The sequence below is a fragment of the Nasonia vitripennis genome, chromosome 4 (genome assembly GCF_009193385.2).
Source record: "Nasonia vitripennis strain AsymCx chromosome 4, Nvit_psr_1.1, whole genome shotgun sequence".
NCBI lineage: Eukaryota > Metazoa > Arthropoda > Insecta > Hymenoptera > Pteromalidae > Nasonia > Nasonia vitripennis.
This window is the reverse complement of record NC_045760.1, coordinates 22,315,386-22,335,433: the sequence shown is the minus strand read 5'-3', so window position 1 is coordinate 22,335,433 and position 20,048 is coordinate 22,315,386. Positions and strand designations below refer to the sequence as shown.

The following is a 20,048-nucleotide window of genomic DNA, read 5'->3' as shown; positions in this document are numbered from 1 at the left end:
CTGACAATCTTTCTTCGATGTTTTTCCGCACGAATCCGAGAGACGCACTTTTACCCCCTTTACGATCCTTTTTTGCCACCCGTCATAAAACGTGCGCAGGGAATTTCCCAAGCGCACTAATCCTTAGGACCTCAGGACCCGAGCCCTCTTCCTACAGCACATCTGGGTCCTTACCCCCCCCCGCTTTCTCTCTCTCTCTCTCTCTCTCTCTCTCTCTCTCTCTCTCCCTCTCCCTCCCAAAAACTTCTTGGCGTGCAGCCGAGGATGAAGCTGCTTGGATCTCAGTCTACATCTAAGCCTCCACCCGGAATGATCTACCTGGTCCAGTACTATTTCCCGTACACACTTCTAATGCGGCCTATTGTCGGTCTCAAGCCCGAAGAAAAAGTGAGGCAGAGAGAAAGTGTTGTTAATAATTGTAAAATCGTCCTCATTTAACAAATCATAATCGCGCGCTTGAAATCGAACTATAAGTTCTAAAGACGAAACGAACCGACCTTATATTCCCGGACGCGGAACGCGGGAGGAAACCGCAGACGTTTCATGCGCGATGGCACGCCCGTACGCAATATCATATATATATGGCGTCGTCATCGTTTATGCGCGGGAGACCCGAGACGCCAATCTTCCTGAGTATCCTGACCAACCATATCATAAAGTGCAAAGTTTTAAATTTAAACAGTTCTTTAAAAAAGTTACTCGCTTTGTTTACGATTTTTCATTATCGATATAATGTTTGTACAAAAAAGTTACGGTTTACATTAGGTGTATGTGCGTAAATGAGTACTACTTATTATACTTTGAGAACCATGATGTGTAAATCAACATGATCAGCCGAAATTGGTATATTTATGGCGTAAATTAAAACTACGTTCAGGTGATGCTAGGGACAACTCAAACATAACCTTAAAATGATTTGAAATCGTGTTTGTTTACTTGTAAGTATTGCAATTATAAATTATGTAAAATAATATGCTATATATTTTGTTAGATATAAGTGTGTATTTGATTTCTTTTTGTATACTTTAGTAAAACTATTATAATCGGCACATGATTTATGAATGTCAATTAAACAAACACATTTATTTTTAAGGTTTTTAGAATTATTGAAGAAAGAAATTATTTGTATAAACAATGGCAACTTATCAATCCTTAGAAAATCTTCTGTTTGTACAGACACAGAAGCTTCAGGATCTGGAGACAGCTACAGAACTAATACAAAGTATTTTTATTTACATAACTGCATGTGAAAAACTGAAAAATAAGGTGACTTACAGATACTTTTTTTTAAGGTAAAAGTGTTATTCAGGAAGAACTTTTCAATGCTTATGGAGAAGTCTGTTCAATAGCAAGAGGCATACAAGAATTAAAAGAGGATGTTAAAAAAATGAAAGCTGACAATGCACATTGTAAAGTTAGTTATTCTCATTATTAAATCTTCATTGTTTGATTTTCATTAAAAGCTTTCTTTGTCTGTATATTAAAACAATTTGTTTACATTAAATTTTTTCAATTTTATAGGAATTATCAGCGGTCTTGAAATCGCTTGATCATCAAATTCAGCATATGGAAAATAATATTCCTGCAAAAATACAAGAATATGTAAATTCTGAACAACCAAAAAATATTGAAGAACCTTTGACAACCGTGGAGTATGCAAATAATACATTTAACAATATTACCATCTGTAATGGAGATACTACTGCAAATGGTGCAGCATTAATTAATGATATGAAGAGCTGCAAAAAAGTTTTATTTAATGATCCTGAAATACCACGCGTAGAACTAGTGACACAAGAGGAGTTTCACAAAATACCTAAGTATATGATTGGAAGATACACACTTGAAACTTTAAATAGTTTAGTAGTTAGTATAAACCAAATTATTAAAGCAAAATATTCAATAATTGCCTTGGGTAAAAATGGAGCAAGAAAAAAAGGTGAATTGGATCTGTATTTGCATTACAAAAAGGAGCAAACAGGTCTTGGAAAAGAAGAAGGTAAATTGCCCTTACAATTTTATTTGTTCTGTTTACTCAAAAAATTATGATTGAATAATTTATTTTTGTATGTTTCAGAAAATACTTATTTTTTTACAGGAGAGGATTATGAAAAATATATAAAAGCCAAACTAGACAAAACGAAATTGAATTTATTAATCGCACTGCGTCATTGTAAAAAATTAAGAGAAATCAGAACGGCAAAAACTGTACACTATGCTTTAATTTTACCCAGTTAATTGCAAGAATAATACTACACTTGCTTCAAAGAATTGAAAAATGTTCAAATAGGTAAGCTAATTGAAATAACAAAAAATTATGTTTGAAGAATACATATAAAATGTTAAGTTTAAAAATGTATTTTAACACAAGACTTATGTATAGTTAGATTTGCTAAATTTGAAGATATATATTTAATACAGTTCAATACAAAATTAATGATTGCAGCACATAACAATTTGCTGTAAATGATTTGTAAATAATGAAAAATACATATTTATATAAAATATACTCTATTAACAAAAAATTATTTGAAATAAGTATTATTAGTAGTTTTGAAAGTGAATTTTGTAAATAAAAGTGAGTATTTTTTTATTTGTTTTAACGATACCCAATATAAAAAATATTACAGCAATATTGATTTATTTTATTTTGTTTGTGTCTAATACATATATCCAATCCAATAATATAACTGTCGGATACTGTTTAGCTATTTACTTGTAGTCAGTAACGTGCGATCGGTTGTCCGAAACGAATAAAACTATCGCAGCGCCTGAGGCGGCGAAAGTAAGTATTACAGTCGATTACTTTAATTATACTACATACCTATGTAGTATGAACATTGAATTAAACTTGTGCTATGCATATATATAATTATACAAAAAATGGGTAATTCTACTTGCTGTGTGGTAAATTGTAAAAATAATGCTAGAAACAGTTCATACAAATTTTATATATTTCCAACCGCAAAGCATTGGTTGCCACAAAAAGAAAAGTGGATTGCAGCTATTAAAAGAATCAAGTGAGTAAAGTAACCTCACTTTCTCATGCTATGAGATAAATAAACAATAAACACAAGTGGCAAATTACAAATACTTTATGTATTGATTTTAAGTCCGGACGGCTCGCCTTGGGTACCTAAAAAACATGACGTTATTTGTAGTGCACATTTTATTGGCAATAAAAAATCACAGCATCCTTTAAGTCCCAGTTTTGTTCCAACTATCTTCCCTTCTGAATACACAAAAAGACCAGTAAATGAAAAAAACAAAATCGATAGGTAAATATTTATGTAAAAATTAAGGGTTCAATATCCAAATGCTCTTTTGTCATACTTATAAAAAGTTTTGCCTTTTTACAGAAATGAGCGCTTCATTAAACGAAATAATCAAAACATTTTGCCATTGTCACCTATCTCGTCGACTATAGTCAAAATAGAACCACAAGGTAGTAATGAACATAGTCAAATCAATACAGATGATGATATTACATTTGAATACATTAAAATTAAACTTAAAGTTTTTAATGATACTAAACATGATGACTTTAGTACACTTGTAGATAATAGTCCAAAATTTGCTGATAAAGAGTGCCAAGTACACATCTTTATGGATGCTCTAAAACCAGAAAAAACATTTATTTGCAATAGATACATGAGCAATAATTTTTCCAATGATATTGAAATTCAAACAGACATTACAGAAACCAGTCGTATCATAGTTATACCAAATCAGAAAAGGTTTAAAAATAAAATATGCGGAACGCCACAAAAAATTACATATTTTACTGGATTTTCATCAATAAATAAAGATGAACAAATGTTAGATCTTGCAGGAGTAAATTTTTGTAATTTTTATTTTCTGTTAAAAAAAGTAACGAAAAATCCAGAAAATTGCAAAATTTCTAAAGAAAACAGACTGCTTATAAACCTAGTTAAAAAGAAAACTGGCCTGTCTTTTTCAGCACTCAGTGTTTTATTTTGTGTACATAGGACTACGATTTCTAGGATATTTAAATTTACATCAGAAGAACTGACTCATGATGCATCAAATTTAGATTTATGGCCGAAAGAGCTCAAGCACTTAGTACAGAGCACATTTGAATCTGAGACTCAAGATCATAATCTAAAAAAAAGAAAAATTGAAAAATAATAATTGTTGGTTGGTTTAAATTAAAATCATACATTCAAAGTTGTAGAGTCAATATTTAACATCAAAATTAGTATATTTTATACAAAAAGTTTTTTATTATTTAATGAATAACTCGCTTCTACTTGATATTTCGTTGATTTTGCCGCCATTCGTACTTCAATTTTTGGTTTCATGGATGAGCAATAAGGTATGGTTAGTATAATGAAATCTCTATGTATGTATGTATCCAAATACTGATAGGCAAGGGTATATATATCATAATAGGAATTATTGAATAAATAGAATAAATAGAGAAACATTCGTAGAGACAGGAATTTTTGGATAAATAGAACAAATAGAAAAACACCTTTAGAGAAAAACGTTTCTAGGGAATCTGGAGAGTGGCACTTACAGAAAAAAATAAAACATGCCTCTAACTGGAGGTTAGTTTCGGCGTTCAAAATCTTTTTTGTTATTGTTTCTTATGTAAATATTAATCAGTGTGATACTCATTTAAATTAAAACAAATTTAATAAAGAATGTAAGTAATTGTAAAGATTTGTTTGTTGTTGTAAAAATTCCATAACATTCAATATTTGTATAGGTTATTATATTTTATATATAGGTATATGCATTGAGCTATACATGCATATTATATACTTTATAAAGTAATAAACTTACATAGATCATAATGTTATTTTTTAGAGACTGCATTCGGCCTTGTAACTGTTGCTTTTTTATGGGGTGTAACAAATCCTTTTATGAAGAAAGGGGCTGAGGGAATAAATAGAGTGAAGTCATCTTCTAAATTAAATCAAATTTTTCGAGATATATATTATTTAGTTACAAATTTAAAGGTATGCAAATAGCATTGTGATCACAGATAATTTTTGCATATTTTATTTACAATAAATAATATTTTTATTACAGTACATGCTTCCTTTTCTGGTTAATCAAACTGGTTCATTGCTGTATGTTTTATTACTTCAACAAACAGATTTGTCATTGACAGTTGTTGTTGTTAACTCTCTAACTTTTGTCATTACTGCCTTAACGGGTTCATTTTTAGGAGAAGAAAAAGTTAACCGAAGTAAGTACCACATAATCAATAATCAATAATGTCTTCTTTGACATTGTAGTAACACTTTCCATTTTAAATCAATAATTCACCATCTTTGTGACTTTTATTTTGAACTTAATTTTTTTTATTCTGTAAAGTGTACGAAGATAAAATAAAAAATGACAGCTTTTGTGTCCTTTTGGGGGTATATTGGACTAGGTAAGGTAAAGTCGCCTATTATGGAACGATTTTTGGGTACTTTTTTTTCTCCTCATATTATAAATAAATAAATAGTATCAAACCATATACTATTGTGGCTTATTGGGTGCACTATTTCATGTAGAATCTGTATTCTGATTCACATTTTTAATTAATATCATATTTAATAATTTATAAACAAAATAATGGGAGCATTTCTAGGCCCTATTATGCAAATGATTTTCTCACTGGCACCCATTTATGAAACAGCATCCCCCTATTATGAAACACTAAAATATGTATATTTTAGACGAATTTATAAATATTGCGCAAAAAAATTACATCTACATAAAAAGCATCACTAATATTTCCCACTATGTTAGTGAAAAATCATATTTTCAATAAATAAAAGGTTTCGAAATTCCGACTCCATAACCTCTTGTGCTGTGCTGTTAACATAACCTCTTTACTTGTGTTCAGACCATAGACATAAGAGAGATAGACTGCGTGTGTAGGTTAGCATAAGTGGCACCCTGTTAGAGAAAGACAGACTCTCTTATGTCAATGTGTAAGACAAAGACACCATACCTTCTATCAATGCTTGGTATATGGAAAGAAGGTATGTTGTCTTTCTCTAATAGTAGGGTGCCACTTTTGCAAACCTACACACGCAGTCTATCTCTCTTATGTCTATGGTTCAGACGCAACAGAAGAGTGACAAGGTATGCCCATGCGCATATTTACTTTTAACAACCAATCAGAAGGTTGCCCGCAATGACGTCATTTTATGCGCGAAATTTGAAATAAAAACGTCAAAAAAGCACCTTTTCAATAAAAAAAATTAAGAAAAAAACAAATAAAATAATAGAATCAATATGAAATTATGTAAATCAGTCAGAATGCTAAAAATTAAGTTTATGGACACATAAAATGGTTTAAAATGTTTTTAAAGAATAAATGAATTTATAATAGAAAGTTAGGAGATGATTTTAATAATGTATAAGGTATATTTATATAATAACTAGCCACAATTTATTTTCGTTGTTTATTATAAAAAAGTGACGTATATTTACCATATTTTATACTAAAATTATCAATATCATAACCACATGCTTCGATCCATTGCTGATTAATGTTTTCATTTTTTGGAAACGTAAAATATCTGACGTTTTTATTACTATTTGATTTTTTAGTCCTATTTTTACATAATTTCACTGAACACACTGGCATTGTATTGATTTACAATTTGTTTATGTTAATAAAAAACACTAACAGTAGAAGTTCGGTATGCTCTCTAACAGTCGCCGCCGCCATTTGGAATTCTATGACGTCATCGCGGGACATGCGCGAACTGGACGAAAATGCAACCCCCTACCCCAGCCTACGAATTTTGGATATATATATATATATATATATATATATATATATAAATAAAAATACGTATAGATGTATTTGTAATAGCACTTCTCAAAAATATTAATTATATAAATAGCACCCCCGTAGTTTATAAATAAAAAATAGGTAAAGATCGCGCATCTTATAACCTCGATATCTCTTCAGATACCTACAATTCGTTACTTCTTATAGTCTAAAAAAACTGCACCATGCGTGAATCTAATTGCACCATAGCTAAAAATCCATAAAATGCAATATTAATTGCAAAAAGTTAATAAAATCCAATTTATCTATCGCCGAACTGCACGGCGTTTTGGCGCATGCGCGGCGTATATATTCTAGGGTTTTTATTTTGGAAGCATTGTTACCAATGCTGTCTTGAAACTGATCGAGAGAGAAAGAAATGGAGAAACAATAAACACAAGATTAGTTAGTCAAGTTATTAATTGTTATGTAGAACAAGGCCTAAATGAAGAAGATCCAGGTGCTAATAACACGCTCAAAGTGTCCGAGTACTGTTGGAATCAAGGAACTTATCATACAAGATATTATTTTCTCCAAAGGTTCTATGATCTGGATTTAAATATGACACTGCAAGAAATTTCAAAAAACAAGACTATAATAGAGGTTACAATAATTTACGTAGCTGTTAAAGATCATTGAGATACATAGGAACAATGGAGATATTTATATATACCAGATTATAACGAATAAGTAAAAATGTAATAATGACGACTGCAAAGAGCTTTTAATATTTATTTATGAATTTTTATTCTAAATACATTATTTTTCATGGCTACAAGATCGAACTTTTAATAAATATTTTAACATCAAATTAAATTCATTATAATACATAGTCTATTGGTTTCTCTTTTAAAGACATTGTAATCACTTCCCCTCAAAACATTGACACTACACATTCTCCTAAAATTAATTTTAAAATAAGCTACTATAGTAGCATTTATAAGCTTGTTGACGAGGAGCTTAAGCTCACTGCTAAGCTGTTTTTCAAATCTGCAGTTCCCAGCTTTACCGTACTGTAATACAAGAGATATTTATGTTAAAATTTACTACCCACCACGTATAATGAATCCTTGAGACTGTTCCTAATATCCTAGCATCTAGAACATCAGTTTTTAGCTACTTTTTTGCATGGTGAGCACTTTTTTGAATCCACTATTTCAAGTTTATCAAAATCATAAACTTTACTTACAATTTGGGCCATACTTTTTGTATGCTTTATTATATCTTTTGAAAGCAGAGTTTAAGCTTGATGTTCAGCAAATGAAAAATTCAGCAATCCTTGAGACTGTTCCTAATATCCTTAGGGGGGATAAGCCCCAGCCACACCTTGGCAATCGCCTCCTTGTTAACCAGTGGTTGTCTCATGATACATATAATACATGTCCAGTTTTCAAAAGTGCAGAACTATAAGGGAATGATCAGAGCACAGTTCCAAGTATATGCTTCCGGTTGCCTCAGGTGTTGTATGGCTCATTGATGCATAACAATAGTTTTATCTTGATGTGTTTTAGCCTGCTATAATGACTGCAAGACCATGCGTACGACTGTTGCTCTCTGATTCACGTAAAAATGAAAATATAATATTTAATTATGACACGTTTATAATACGGCAAAGTATACAATTATAAACGAATAAAATTAGTTAATTAATAGTATTAACTATAAAAAGTTTTAAAAATAACGTTGTTAATATAATTACTATTGTATGTGCATCCATTGTTAACTTTAATTTTTATTTATTTATATTCACTATTATTATTTATTTAAAAAGAAAAATGTATAAGTTAACTTCTTATACAATTTTTAATCATCTGCGGGACTGCGGGATTCGCTTTAGCTCCTAAAATAAAAACCCTAGACTAGAATATCTGCGCCGCGCATGCGCCAAGACGCTGTGCAGTTCGGCGATAGATAAATTGGGTTTTATTAACTTTTCGCAATTAATATTGCATTTTATGGATTTTTAGCTATGGTGCGATTAGATTCACGCATGGTGCTGTTTTTTTAGACTATAAGAAGTAACGAATTGTAGATATCTGAAGAGATATGGAGGTTATAAGATGCGCGATCTTTACCTATTTTTTATTTATAAACTACGTATTTTTATTTATATATATATATATATATATATATATATATATATATATGTATATACACAAAATTCGTAGGCTGGGGTAGGGGGGGTCGAAAATGCGACTGGCTAATGGGCATACCTTGTCACTCTTCTTCTACCATGGACGTAACCTTCTATCATGTTTCATAAAAGGATTCTGATAAAAGCTTGTCTCCTATTATGAAACACACATTTGATTGTTAATTATTCGTATTTGAAACAAAAATACGATATTAGTTAAGTATATTTTACACTATATAGGTAAAAAATAATGTTTTAAATAAATGAAAGGCTTAACAAATGTACTCAGCTGTGTTATTGACGCGTTTTATAATAGGAGACGCACTAAAATCAGGTCCCTTATTATGAAACACGAGCTTCTAGTGTTTCATAAATAGGATCTTGATAAAAATTTGGAACCTATTATGAAACTTCTATTTATTTATTAATTCTTCATAGTTGAAACAAGAACAAAGTTATTAATACATTCCATAGAATGTATTAATAACTTTGTACATATACTCTTATCTACAAAATAAATCAATTTTTATGTAAGAAAATAATGATTTAGGGATGGAATCAGTAAAATAGTAAACGGTTTCATTCATCCATGACTAGCCACTTGTCTAGTGTTAGTTACCCATTATATAGGTGCACCATAGAAAAGTATTTTTTTTTATTTTTACTAGGAATGAAGGCGCGCTTCGCGCGCTCTTGATTCTATCTCTGTCTAATAACACTGGTAGAAAATCTACCATAAGTGTTGGGCGGCACACTAACGTCTGTTAATATTTTATAAGCATGTAACATGTTACTAAATCCCTCAAAACTAATTTTTAATAAATATATTAATAATGCTCAATGTCGTCATCATTGGTTTGAATAGTGAATTTTATTTGCATTATAAAAAAGCTATACAACTGAAATTTTACACAGATACTTACTATGCTAGCTAGAAAACATGTAACCTACATGATTATGATTTAACTGTTTTCATTCATATTTTCACATCGAGGCCCATATGGATTTTTTAATTTAGCGTATAAAATTTTGCTTGTAGACAGTTACACAAAAACTATTATCTCTAGCACATTGTATTTCTGGTTTCCAGTGTATATTTACATGAAGAAAGTGATAAGTATTTTAGCTTTTTTGTCAAGGCATTAATTAGAATTTTGACTTTTAACAGTTGTGAGAGATTTTAAGACCGATACCTGTTTCTCCATTTTTTCTCATTCGAAAACTAACGGGTCTAGAAAGCTCATATTTTGCATATAGATTTCTTTTGTGATTGTGAAAAGATATTTAAAGTTGAATCGACCTTAACTGAAAAACTTCTGATTTCGACTCCGACACTGATGTGAATGAGAAAAAATACAAAAATGGAGAAACAGGTATCGGTCACAAAATCTCTCACAACTGTTAATAGTCAAAATTCTAATTACCTAAAACCTTGACAAAAAAGCCAAAACATTTATCACTTTTTCCATGTAAAAATATGCTAGAAACCAGAAATAAAATGTGCTAGAGATAGTAGTTTCTGCGTAACTGGTAAATAAGTAAAATTTGACCTGCTCAATTAAGAAATTCGCATGAGCCTGGATGTAAAAATATGAACGAAAACAGCTAAATCAGAATCATCTAGGTTACATATTTCTAGGTAACATGTCTAGTAGCTTTTCTACAATTCAAAGAGCATTGTATAATGATGGACTTAAACTTACTGACTCGGATACTGAACTTTTCTTTAAATTCACCTCAAACCTCACCGAGGGCGACTTTGGGCACAGAGACACAGTATATCTTCAAACTCTTTATTCTTTTAATTGAACTTCTAACTGGGATTTAAAAAAAAAACTAAATAATATTCACACACAACTAAATAATATTCACAACTCTTTCTCTAATCTTTTCTTTTTCTGTATTTTCTTTATTATTTCATAGCATTTCTGTTTTTTTTTAGAAGTTTCTAGGCAGGTCTGTCTTTATGACAGACATGCCTAGTACCAATTTGAGTTCAAATGTTAAAAAAGATGTTGCTGCTAAAAGTCATCTATTGCTGGATAAAATCAATTTTAAAAGAAAATTAGATAATGAAAATCTCAATAAATTCCCTTTAGAAAAAGATTTATTGATACAAGATAAATCTTCTCTACAAAACAAAAAAATATCTGTTGTAGATACTAAGGGTAAAATGAATAAATCCTTGCTTACTGACGACTCTCTTTTACATAACAGATCAAATTATTCTGCTTATTTGGATAGCTTAATCAATATGATTGTTGATGAGGCCTCTTCTTCTACTCAAAATACACAAATTGAACATGAGATTGACAAAATTTCAGTTACTGAATCTGTAACCTCTAACGATTCTTCTCTTACAATTTCTAATTCCACAGAAGTTTACCTTACAATTGATAATAGATTCAAACATTTTTCATCGCATCATGAAGTTCCATATATCATTAATATAGAGTTAACTAAAGCATAAAACAAAAATCATTTGGATCCTACTGTGATCGCTAAACTGATTTCTCCTAAATTCAAGGAAGGTAATAATGAAATATATGGTTTCTGAAGAAGAAAAGTTGCAATTAAGGGCGATGATAAAAAAATTATTAATCAATTACTTGATGATCCAGTTCTCAAAGCAAATAATTATAAGTGTGTAATACCTTATCACTTATACATTAGATTTGGGGTTATAAAAAATGTTCCTCTTAATGTAAATATGATTGATTTAGTAAACAATTGTACTATTGATAAGGATTTATCTATCATCAGTGCAAGGAGATTAAACAGAAAAATAGAAGTTGAAGGTAAATCGACATATGCTCCTTCCAAATCTATTTTAATTATAATTTTGATTCAAAGTATTAGCCAAAATATGTACACTTTAACCTAGTTAGATATGCTACATATATGTACAAAACCCATCCCAGACAATGTTATAATTGCTTCAGATTTGGTCATGTAAAAGATAACTGCAATTCTAAAAGTAAATGTAAACATTGTGGAGAAACTAATCATAGCATAACTATACATTGTCCTAAAGCTGATAGTCCTCATTCATGTGCCAATTGTAATGGTTCTCATTTTCTAACAGATCCTCAATGCCTCAACAAACCTAATGATAATTTTTTTCTAAAAAATTTTGCTGTTGTCAGAAATGATAGAATCATAGACAAAGGTGGTGGTATATGTATATGCATTGAAAATACTATTATTTATAAAAAAATTGACGATTTTTTGAACATTACTAATGTTTTTGAATCTTTAAACGTTATAGTTTTTCCAAATACTAATAATAAATTACTGATTTCTTCTGTGTATAGACCCCCTAATAATAATTTTAATACCAATAATTTAGACATTTTCTTTAATAAATTAGATTCATTTTATCAACTTACAAAAATAAAATCTTTAGTTTTAGGTGACTTTAATTGTCATAATTCAGCATAGGATGATTCAGATATCTTCTGGTATCCAAATAATAATAGTTTTTTAAGTAACGATTTCTCTACTGATGGATTCAACAAAACTATTAATAACCTCAAATTAAAAAGTGCTCCTGGCCTTGATCAGATTTGCAATCTTTGTTGCGAGGGGACAAGGTGTTTATCTCCTCTTATGTCGTTTGCAAAACTAATCTTAAACGACTGTTTAGGTATAAAATAATATAAAATTTATTCACAAGAAAAATATAACTTAGGTGTAAATGATGTAGTACAGAATAAGTGTTGAAGTGTATAAGTATTGATTGTGTGGATGTATCAATCACGGAGCCAGCTAATGCCTCTGTACTCCGCAACTGTCTAGTCAGATCTGGTCTCGTCTGCTGGCGATCGGTAGTCCGTCGATCGCTGAATTTTGAAGTGTCGGGAAGGGGTAGTTTAGGGTACGCCTAGTGGAAATTTGAAGGAGCTGATTGGCTGAGAAAATTTGGAAATGAGGATGCTGATTGGGTAGAAGAAAGTTTGTCGCGTTTGCGTTTTGTCGAGAAAAAAGTGCGCATCTTGAGCACACGTGTGAAGGGCTGCGAGCCGAGCGCGGACCCGTTGACCGATGCAAAAAAATTGTCCGTGTCATAAATCTGTAGATGCTCGAGAGCCGCGTAGGGACTGTCGATTCTGTCGGATTAGTGAAAAATATGATTATATAAAAACTGTGCACGTCTGAGTGCATTGTCTTGGTCACGTAGGACGCGTGGGCTGTTGATTCATAGAGAAATGTGTGTGTTGTGTAGTGTGTGTTTTGTAGTTATTTGTATGTAATTATATGTATAGATTTACAGTAAATTGCGTTGCGACGCAACAACCTTTTAATATCCAAATTACCTTCTTCCTTTTCAGATCATATTCTTTCTCTATTAAACGAAATATTTATCAAAGGATATTTTCCATAAGAGTGGAAGAAATTTCTTGTAATATTAATTCCAAAAAGTGTTCCTGGCAAAGTTAGACCTATAAGCTTTAGCTTCATGTTTTCTTAAATGTCTTGAAAAAATGATTCATTTTAGACTTAACTATTATTTAGAACATAACAATATACTATCAAATACCCAATTTGGATTTCGACGTAGCAAATCTTGCATTGATTGTTTATCCATACTTACCTCCGATATATATGCTTCATTAGCCAATAATAAATTTATCGTTGTTGTCTTTTTAGATATTAAAGGTGCTTTTCATTGTGTCAATCCAAATATTTTATTACAAGACTTACTAGATATAAATGTACCTTACAACATTCATATGTTTATTTATAATTTATTAAGTAATAGACAATTATTCTTTAAAACAAACAATAACATTGATGGTCCTTTTATTATTGATTATGGTTTACTTCAAGGATGCATTTTAAGCCTAATTAATTATAACATTTACACCAGTAATGCTTTTCAACATATGGAAAAAAATAATTGTAATATTCTTCAATTTGCTGACGATACAGTTGTTTATTGTATGGATGATAATATTGATAATGCCATCTTATCTATTCAAAAAAGTATTGATTCTCTATCTAAATATTTTAAAGAAAGAAATCTTATTCTAGTACCTGAAAAAACTATAATTAAAAAATATACTCGTGAAAAAAAAATAAAAATAAGTACTCGATCAATATATACGACGAACCTGTATATCCTACTAATAAAGCTCCATACTTAGGTATAATTTTTGATGATCAACTATCCTGGAAATATCATATTGAATATATTATATGCAAATGCCGTAGTTTCGAATATTCTAAAGTTTCTTAGATCTACATGGTGGGGTGGTCTTCCTCAAATTCTCATGAATATCTACAAAGCATTAATCAGAGGTATGTATGATTATGGTTCGTTTTTGTATAATTTTAAAAATAAAAAACTAGAATTAGCTTTAAACAGAATTCAATATTTTTCCATTAGAATGGCTTTAGGATTTCGCAAATCAACCCCTATTAGAACTCTACACGCTGAAGCTTGTGAACCTCCCTTAAATCTCAGATCTGAATATTTGGCTTCTAGATTTCTAATTAAAGTTTTGGCTTGTGACAATCACCCCTTAATTGATAAATTAAATTCTTTACTAGCTTTAACTAGATACGAAAACAAATTTAAAATTAAATCTAAATTCAAATTAATAAATACTTATTCGTCGTTATTCTTAAAAAAATTCATTTATAAATCTGAAGCTCCAGTCTCTTATAATTTTGATTTTAATATCATCCTTTACAAACCTATGATTAATCTATCTTCTAGAATTAAAATTAAAGTCTCTAAAGCTCCCAATTCTAAATTTGAAAAAATGTTCAAAGATAATTTGTTGAACTATTATAATTTTTACACTGACGAGTCAAAACTTGAAAAAGGAAACTACGTAGGATTTGCTCTTTTTTCCTCAGACTGGAAACAGGATTTGATTCTTAAATATAAACTCTCTAGTCATTCTTCTATTTTTACAGCGGAAGCCTATGATATCTTAAATTCCATAAGATTTATCTTGGATAATAATCTTAGTCCTTGTTGTATTTATTCAGATTCAAAAAGTGTGATTGAATCTTTAATCAGTAATCCCTATTCAAAAAATATTAAATTTATCATTCTTGAAATTAAAAAATTATTATTCGAAGCATTTAATAAAAATTGAATTGTAAACATTATTTGGATACCAACTGTTGGTATTGTAGGTAATGAAAAAGTAGATTTATTAGCTAAGGAAGCAATATCAAATGGCATTTTAGAAAAGTCTCCTATACCTGCATCTGATCTTAATCATAGCATTAATGATTTACTCAAATCAAAATTTTTGTAATGTTTAACTCATCCTTATAATCAAACAGGTTTATATTATTTTAAATATTTGTTTGAATTTAGCAAAAAATCTTGGTTTAGCAATTCATATTCATCTAAATTTAGTATAGTATCTATTAATAGATTAAGGGCAAACCATTATAATTTAAATTCTAGTCTTTTTAAAAAATATATAATTAATTCAGAGTCATGTTCTTTTTTTGATTGCGTGATTCAAGATGCTGAACATATTTTTTGGCATTGCCTTAAATTTGATAAGCAAAGAGTTGTTTTAGAAAGAGAGTTGTCAAAAGCTAGATATTCAAAACCTTTTAATTTGGAAATATTTTTAAAATATCCTAAAAATGATTTTATGTAATTTTCTCAAAACTTGTGATCTTTTTATTTAGCAATAGTGTATTTATTCGATTAATTATTTAATATTGTGTCTTTTTTAGATTACTCAAAGTAATGAATATCCCAAAAATTATTCATTTCTAATAGTATCATATCGTCGTTCTGTACGAAGACTAGCACAGTTCAGAAATGCGGTCAAGAGTAGCACAACTCGCGACTTTATATTACTTAAAATGTGAGTATTTTACGTTTTTATTGGGTTATTTTGTTGGTTAAGTTCATGAAAACCTTGGACAAAGACGGACAAACCTCAAAGTTTAAAAAGGTTTCGGAAATTTTGGAAGGTTTCTAAAAAAAGTGAATAATTTTTAAAAATGTTTGTAAAAATTATTGTTTTTGTGAAAACAATTTTAAATTCGGTAAAAAGTTGTAAATTGAGAATATTTAAAAATGTTCATTAGAGACATTTTCGCAAAAATCGGAAAATTTTTATAGAAATTCGTTGTTTAAGTTGTGAGAAAGTTTGAGTTGTGCTAGTCTTCGCGGGAAATTTTGAGTTGTGATAGTCTAGCGTGCGTGTAATGAGTTGTGCTACTTATGACGGGAAATTTGAACAGTGCTACTCTTCGTAGGAAGCGACGATATAGTCTTATCCTATTTTCTCCTTTTTTCCAATTTCCTTTCCTTTCTACCCTTCCTTGCTACAAGTGAAGATAGAAGTTTAATCTTCAAGAATTTGAATTTATGGCGCGTATACGCCCTCTACATATGCATATTGAAATAACCTGGTGATGACCTAAGTCACAGTTGGTTGTAACCAATAAGACAAGGTCACAAAATAAAGAAAGAAGAAGAAGAAGAATTCACCCCCCCTACCCCAGCCTATAAAAGTATATTTTTTGTAATAATAAAAATACTGACCGATGTATTTTAATTAGCTCTATCCAAAAACATCGCCAGATTAAACTGCTCCACCTTATATTTCTAATGAAAAATCAATAAAGATTTGGGAAAAAAAATAAATTATCTTAATTTTGATACAGCCATATCTTTTTAAATAAACAATATTTCAAACTGCTCCAAACTGCTCTACATCCATATAATACTGCTCCATAGTAATTTTTATCGGCTCCGCTATAGTTAACTGCAAAATAAGTAAAATTCATTTTGTCAGAAATGAGCTGACTGAAGCTCGTAGCGCGCAGGCGCGGATCTCATTCATTGCCGTATTGCCGGGATAAAGTTTAAATTAAGGTAAAGAATACATGTGTTACAAACTAAGTTTCTAACGAAATAAATTTTTTTATTATTATTTATTGCCAATGGTGTTTAATGAAAACGTATTTTATTTTAGATTCTGCCTTAGGTGCCACTGTATTAACTATAAGAAGTATTATAAAACTACCATCGCTATTTCTTAGATTATCACAGATTATTTGACTAAAAATCTCCTTCTTATAGTTAATACAGTGGCAAATATTGTTTATTTAAAAAGATATGGTTGTATCAAAATTAAGATAATTTATTTTTTTTCCCAAATCTTTATTGATTTTTCATTAGAAATATAAGGTGGAGCAGTTTAATCTGGCGATGTTTTTGGATAGAGCTAATTAAAATACATCGGTCAGTATTTTTATTATTACAAAAAATATACTTTTATAGGCTGGGATAGGGGGGGGGGGGGTGAAGAATTCCTACTCAGCGGACTTGCTCTCGACGTCTGTTTGGCTTGCTTTCGACTTCTTTTGCTGCTTTATCAAAAGTGATATTTTGGAGCCCAACCGTTTCTTAGCAAGCGCTTCTTCGAAAAACCCTCGGAGCATTTTTCGATTGTCGAGAAATACTCGCGAGTACTGAATAAACTTCTTACGTGATCTGTCACGTAAAGAATTCATAAATTAATAAATAAAATATTTACCATGACAACTTGATTTTTACGAAATGAACACGGTTTTAAGTTGGCCTAGGCGCCGGTCAAACTTGCCGCTTGCGCGATCGCTACGATCTTTCGCGCATAAGTAGGCTATGCGTATTAGTTTATTCGATACCCGCACACTTACAATTAAAATTTATGCACGAAAAAGTCAATATATAGTTACTACGAAAAGTAACATGATAATTCAGCAAGTACTATACTGCTACGTCTTTAACCTAACTCTAACTAACCCACCTGGTGAGATAAGTATACATTTGAAGTTGGCGTGACTAAAATATGGGACACAGTCCGAGATTCTAAAATTTAACGAAATCCCACATGACTGCCCCATAATTATAGCAAGAAATATTTATAATAAAAAAATATAATGAAATAGCCTACTAGCTTAGAATTTCACGCTCTATCACTCTACGAAAAAAAGGCTCTAGTACTGAAACACCCCGTATACATATACACACAAGTCTTCATTTGCTTCATGCTCATGTCCGTATGTGTATTCAATAGTGACTTTTTTTTATTTTTAACAAAATATTTACAATAAATGCAGATAAATTTACAAGTCCAAAATTACAAGTCATAACACCTTGATGTCTTCATTATTTTTTACGCCAAATGTACAGAACAAAATTTTTACATATCTCTAATTATAATAACCCAAGTGGTTAGTTATCATATTTGAGCAATATATTTTTTCAGATACATACATAGGAGTGGTTTTGGTTTTATTGGGAACAATGATTTGCTGCCTTGATAAGATGGATTGAAGGTTTTCTATATGACGATGCGGTAAAAACGGGAGACAGTGAAAGAGAAAAACAAAGACATAATATTAATTAGTATTGAATTATATTTATTTAACTCAAATTGTTTAATCGTGTTACAAAATATAACTTGTTCTGGAGCTATGCACCATCCCGCCAATCGGACAATTTGAACCTATGTTTAGCAAGGTAAGAGCTATAGGTTAATGATGATTTAATTTTATGAATAGGTTTTAATTATAGCGACATAAAATTTATGGTATTTACACTAATCGCATGATTTGTATATATACACACGCATACTCGCATAGTAGCACCAAGTAGGAATTAGTTTTGCAGCGATGTAAGCACGTAATCGTGTTGCGAATCGTAGTATTTTTTTCCCCGACAAAACATATGGTTTAATATGAGGTTCAAGAGCTCGTGTAGGATACATTCAAATTTAATTCCAAATGTAAGGAAAACAGTATATAATGATCTGGGAAATGACAACACGGTTATAACTGTATTAAACACTGCACGGATGACATAATAATTTTAAAATCAAGCGAGAGATTGTATAAAGAAGAGCTCAATATAGGACACAATTAGTACAACTATTTACAACGATAGATTCGAGCGAAGGACTACAAATATATAAGTACTTTAGGTTGTAATCAAGTCGATTGATATTAACAGTAGAAAATTCGTTCGCTTGGGCTGCATATTATTATTTATTGCCTTGCTTTCTATAACAAGTACAGAATATTGAGGGTTTTCGTATAATTTTGATCTCTTTTGAAAACAGCAACAGCGTTAAACAAAAACGATATCAGAATACAGAAATGGCACGCTAATTCACGGTAAAGTAACAAAAGTCAGACGCTAAAGGAAATTCTTTTCTTTCTTTTTGTTCCAGATTCAACGATTAAGTACCACCTAGATCCTCGCCGGACGAGAACGAGCTGTACTTGTCATGTGCTCGTTCGCCGTACAGAGCCATACCGACGTAATGAACGCATTCTCATCTATCGCCAGAAATTTAACCGAGTAAATTTGGTAGAGAGAAGGTTACGTGATGGATGGTTTGGTGAAAATTTCTTCTTCTAGCCGATGATTTTAAATTCAAAAATGGCTTGTTCTCGTGATTTATCCATGTTATATGTATATATTAGGTTGACGCGGCGAAAGAGAGCTGCGACTCGCTCTTTTTATTGTCCCTATAGCCGTTAAATTTGATTCGAAATGCGTATGTTTTTGAATGTTATTGTTGATTAAGGCAAACATAAAATATAGCTTTAATTTGTCATTTGAAGCGTGTGACGTTCGTTACAGTGTCGCTGGAATGTTTCACTTATGCGCATCGACCGATTAGTAAATGATAAAACGAACAAAAAGATTAAAAGAAGTGTTTGTAACGTTGCGGCGTTAGCGACGTGGAATTATTACTTCTCGCGGTTAGAGAAAAGGGAGAGAAAAAACATCGATGACGGCGCGTCGATACACGTTAATCATTAATTAACTGCTTAATGTTAAAAGATAACTTCTTATGAAAACTCAAGACTAGCATTGGTCAATGGCCTCTCGCTTAGGCCCGGGACTTCTTGCTCTTCAGCTTAAACCATCCCGCGCTCTTGTTTGGGTCACGTGGGACGGATGTGGATCTGCTCAGTTCTGGCCGGGAACTCACGTTCCGGGACTTGCTGGCCAACGACTCCGTGGAGACGGTCCTATCCACCTTCTGCTTGTCTTTTGACTTTAGAGTGCTGCGATTAATTGTGCCTGAAACGTGCGATATACAATCATTAGCCATAGGTGGGACT

General features: G+C 31.0%; 2 protein-coding genes and 1 long non-coding RNA gene across 17 annotated transcripts in view; 1 reads left to right on the top strand and 2 right to left on the bottom strand.

Annotated features, from left to right (window-relative positions):
- Positions 1-299: 299 nt before the first annotated feature.
- Positions 300-19,540, top strand: LOC100679031 (spindle and kinetochore-associated protein 1). Of its 14 annotated transcripts, none has more exons than XM_032599627.1 (8): positions 300-938; positions 1,094-1,222; positions 1,293-1,414; positions 1,522-1,999; positions 2,078-3,020; positions 3,114-3,278; positions 3,360-3,445; positions 3,549-4,665. In XM_032599627.1, the coding sequence occupies exons 2-5, from the start codon at positions 1,135-1,137 to the stop codon at positions 2,236-2,238; spliced, it is 849 nt and encodes a 282-aa protein (XP_032455518.1). In that variant the 5' UTR covers positions 300-938; positions 1,094-1,134; the 3' UTR covers positions 2,239-3,020; positions 3,114-3,278; positions 3,360-3,445; positions 3,549-4,665. The 14 variants fall into 14 exon arrangements, with proteins under 14 accessions (XP_032455518.1, XP_032455517.1, XP_032455520.1 ...); XM_008219562.4 differs by lacking the exons at positions 300-938; positions 1,094-1,222; positions 1,293-1,414; positions 3,549-4,665 and adding exons at positions 4,834-4,985; positions 5,059-5,218; positions 18,182-18,435; positions 19,145-19,534 and having other exon boundaries at positions 1,551-1,999; XM_032599622.1 differs by lacking the exons at positions 300-938; positions 1,094-1,222; positions 1,293-1,414 and adding exons at positions 4,834-4,985; positions 5,059-5,218; positions 18,182-18,435; positions 19,145-19,534 and having other exon boundaries at positions 1,551-1,999; positions 3,360-4,669.
- LOC116417225 lies at positions 4,326-6,035 on the bottom strand. The gene is made up of 2 exons (XR_004227524.2): positions 5,057-6,035; positions 4,326-4,932 (listed from the first exon to the last, which is right to left on the bottom strand). It is a non-coding gene; the product is annotated as an uncharacterized LOC116417225 (long non-coding RNA).
- Positions 18,315-20,048, bottom strand: part of LOC100679635 — a 123,876-nt gene continuing 122,142 nt past the window's right edge. For both annotated transcript variants that reach the window (XR_001729250.3, XM_008219780.4), the window contains one exon: positions 18,315-20,007. Coding sequence is in view for 1 of the 2 variants with exons in the window: in XM_008219780.4 (XP_008218002.1) it covers positions 19,814-20,007 (194 nt within the window). In the remaining variant the exon portion in view is untranslated. The remainder of the gene's footprint in view (positions 20,008-20,048) is intronic.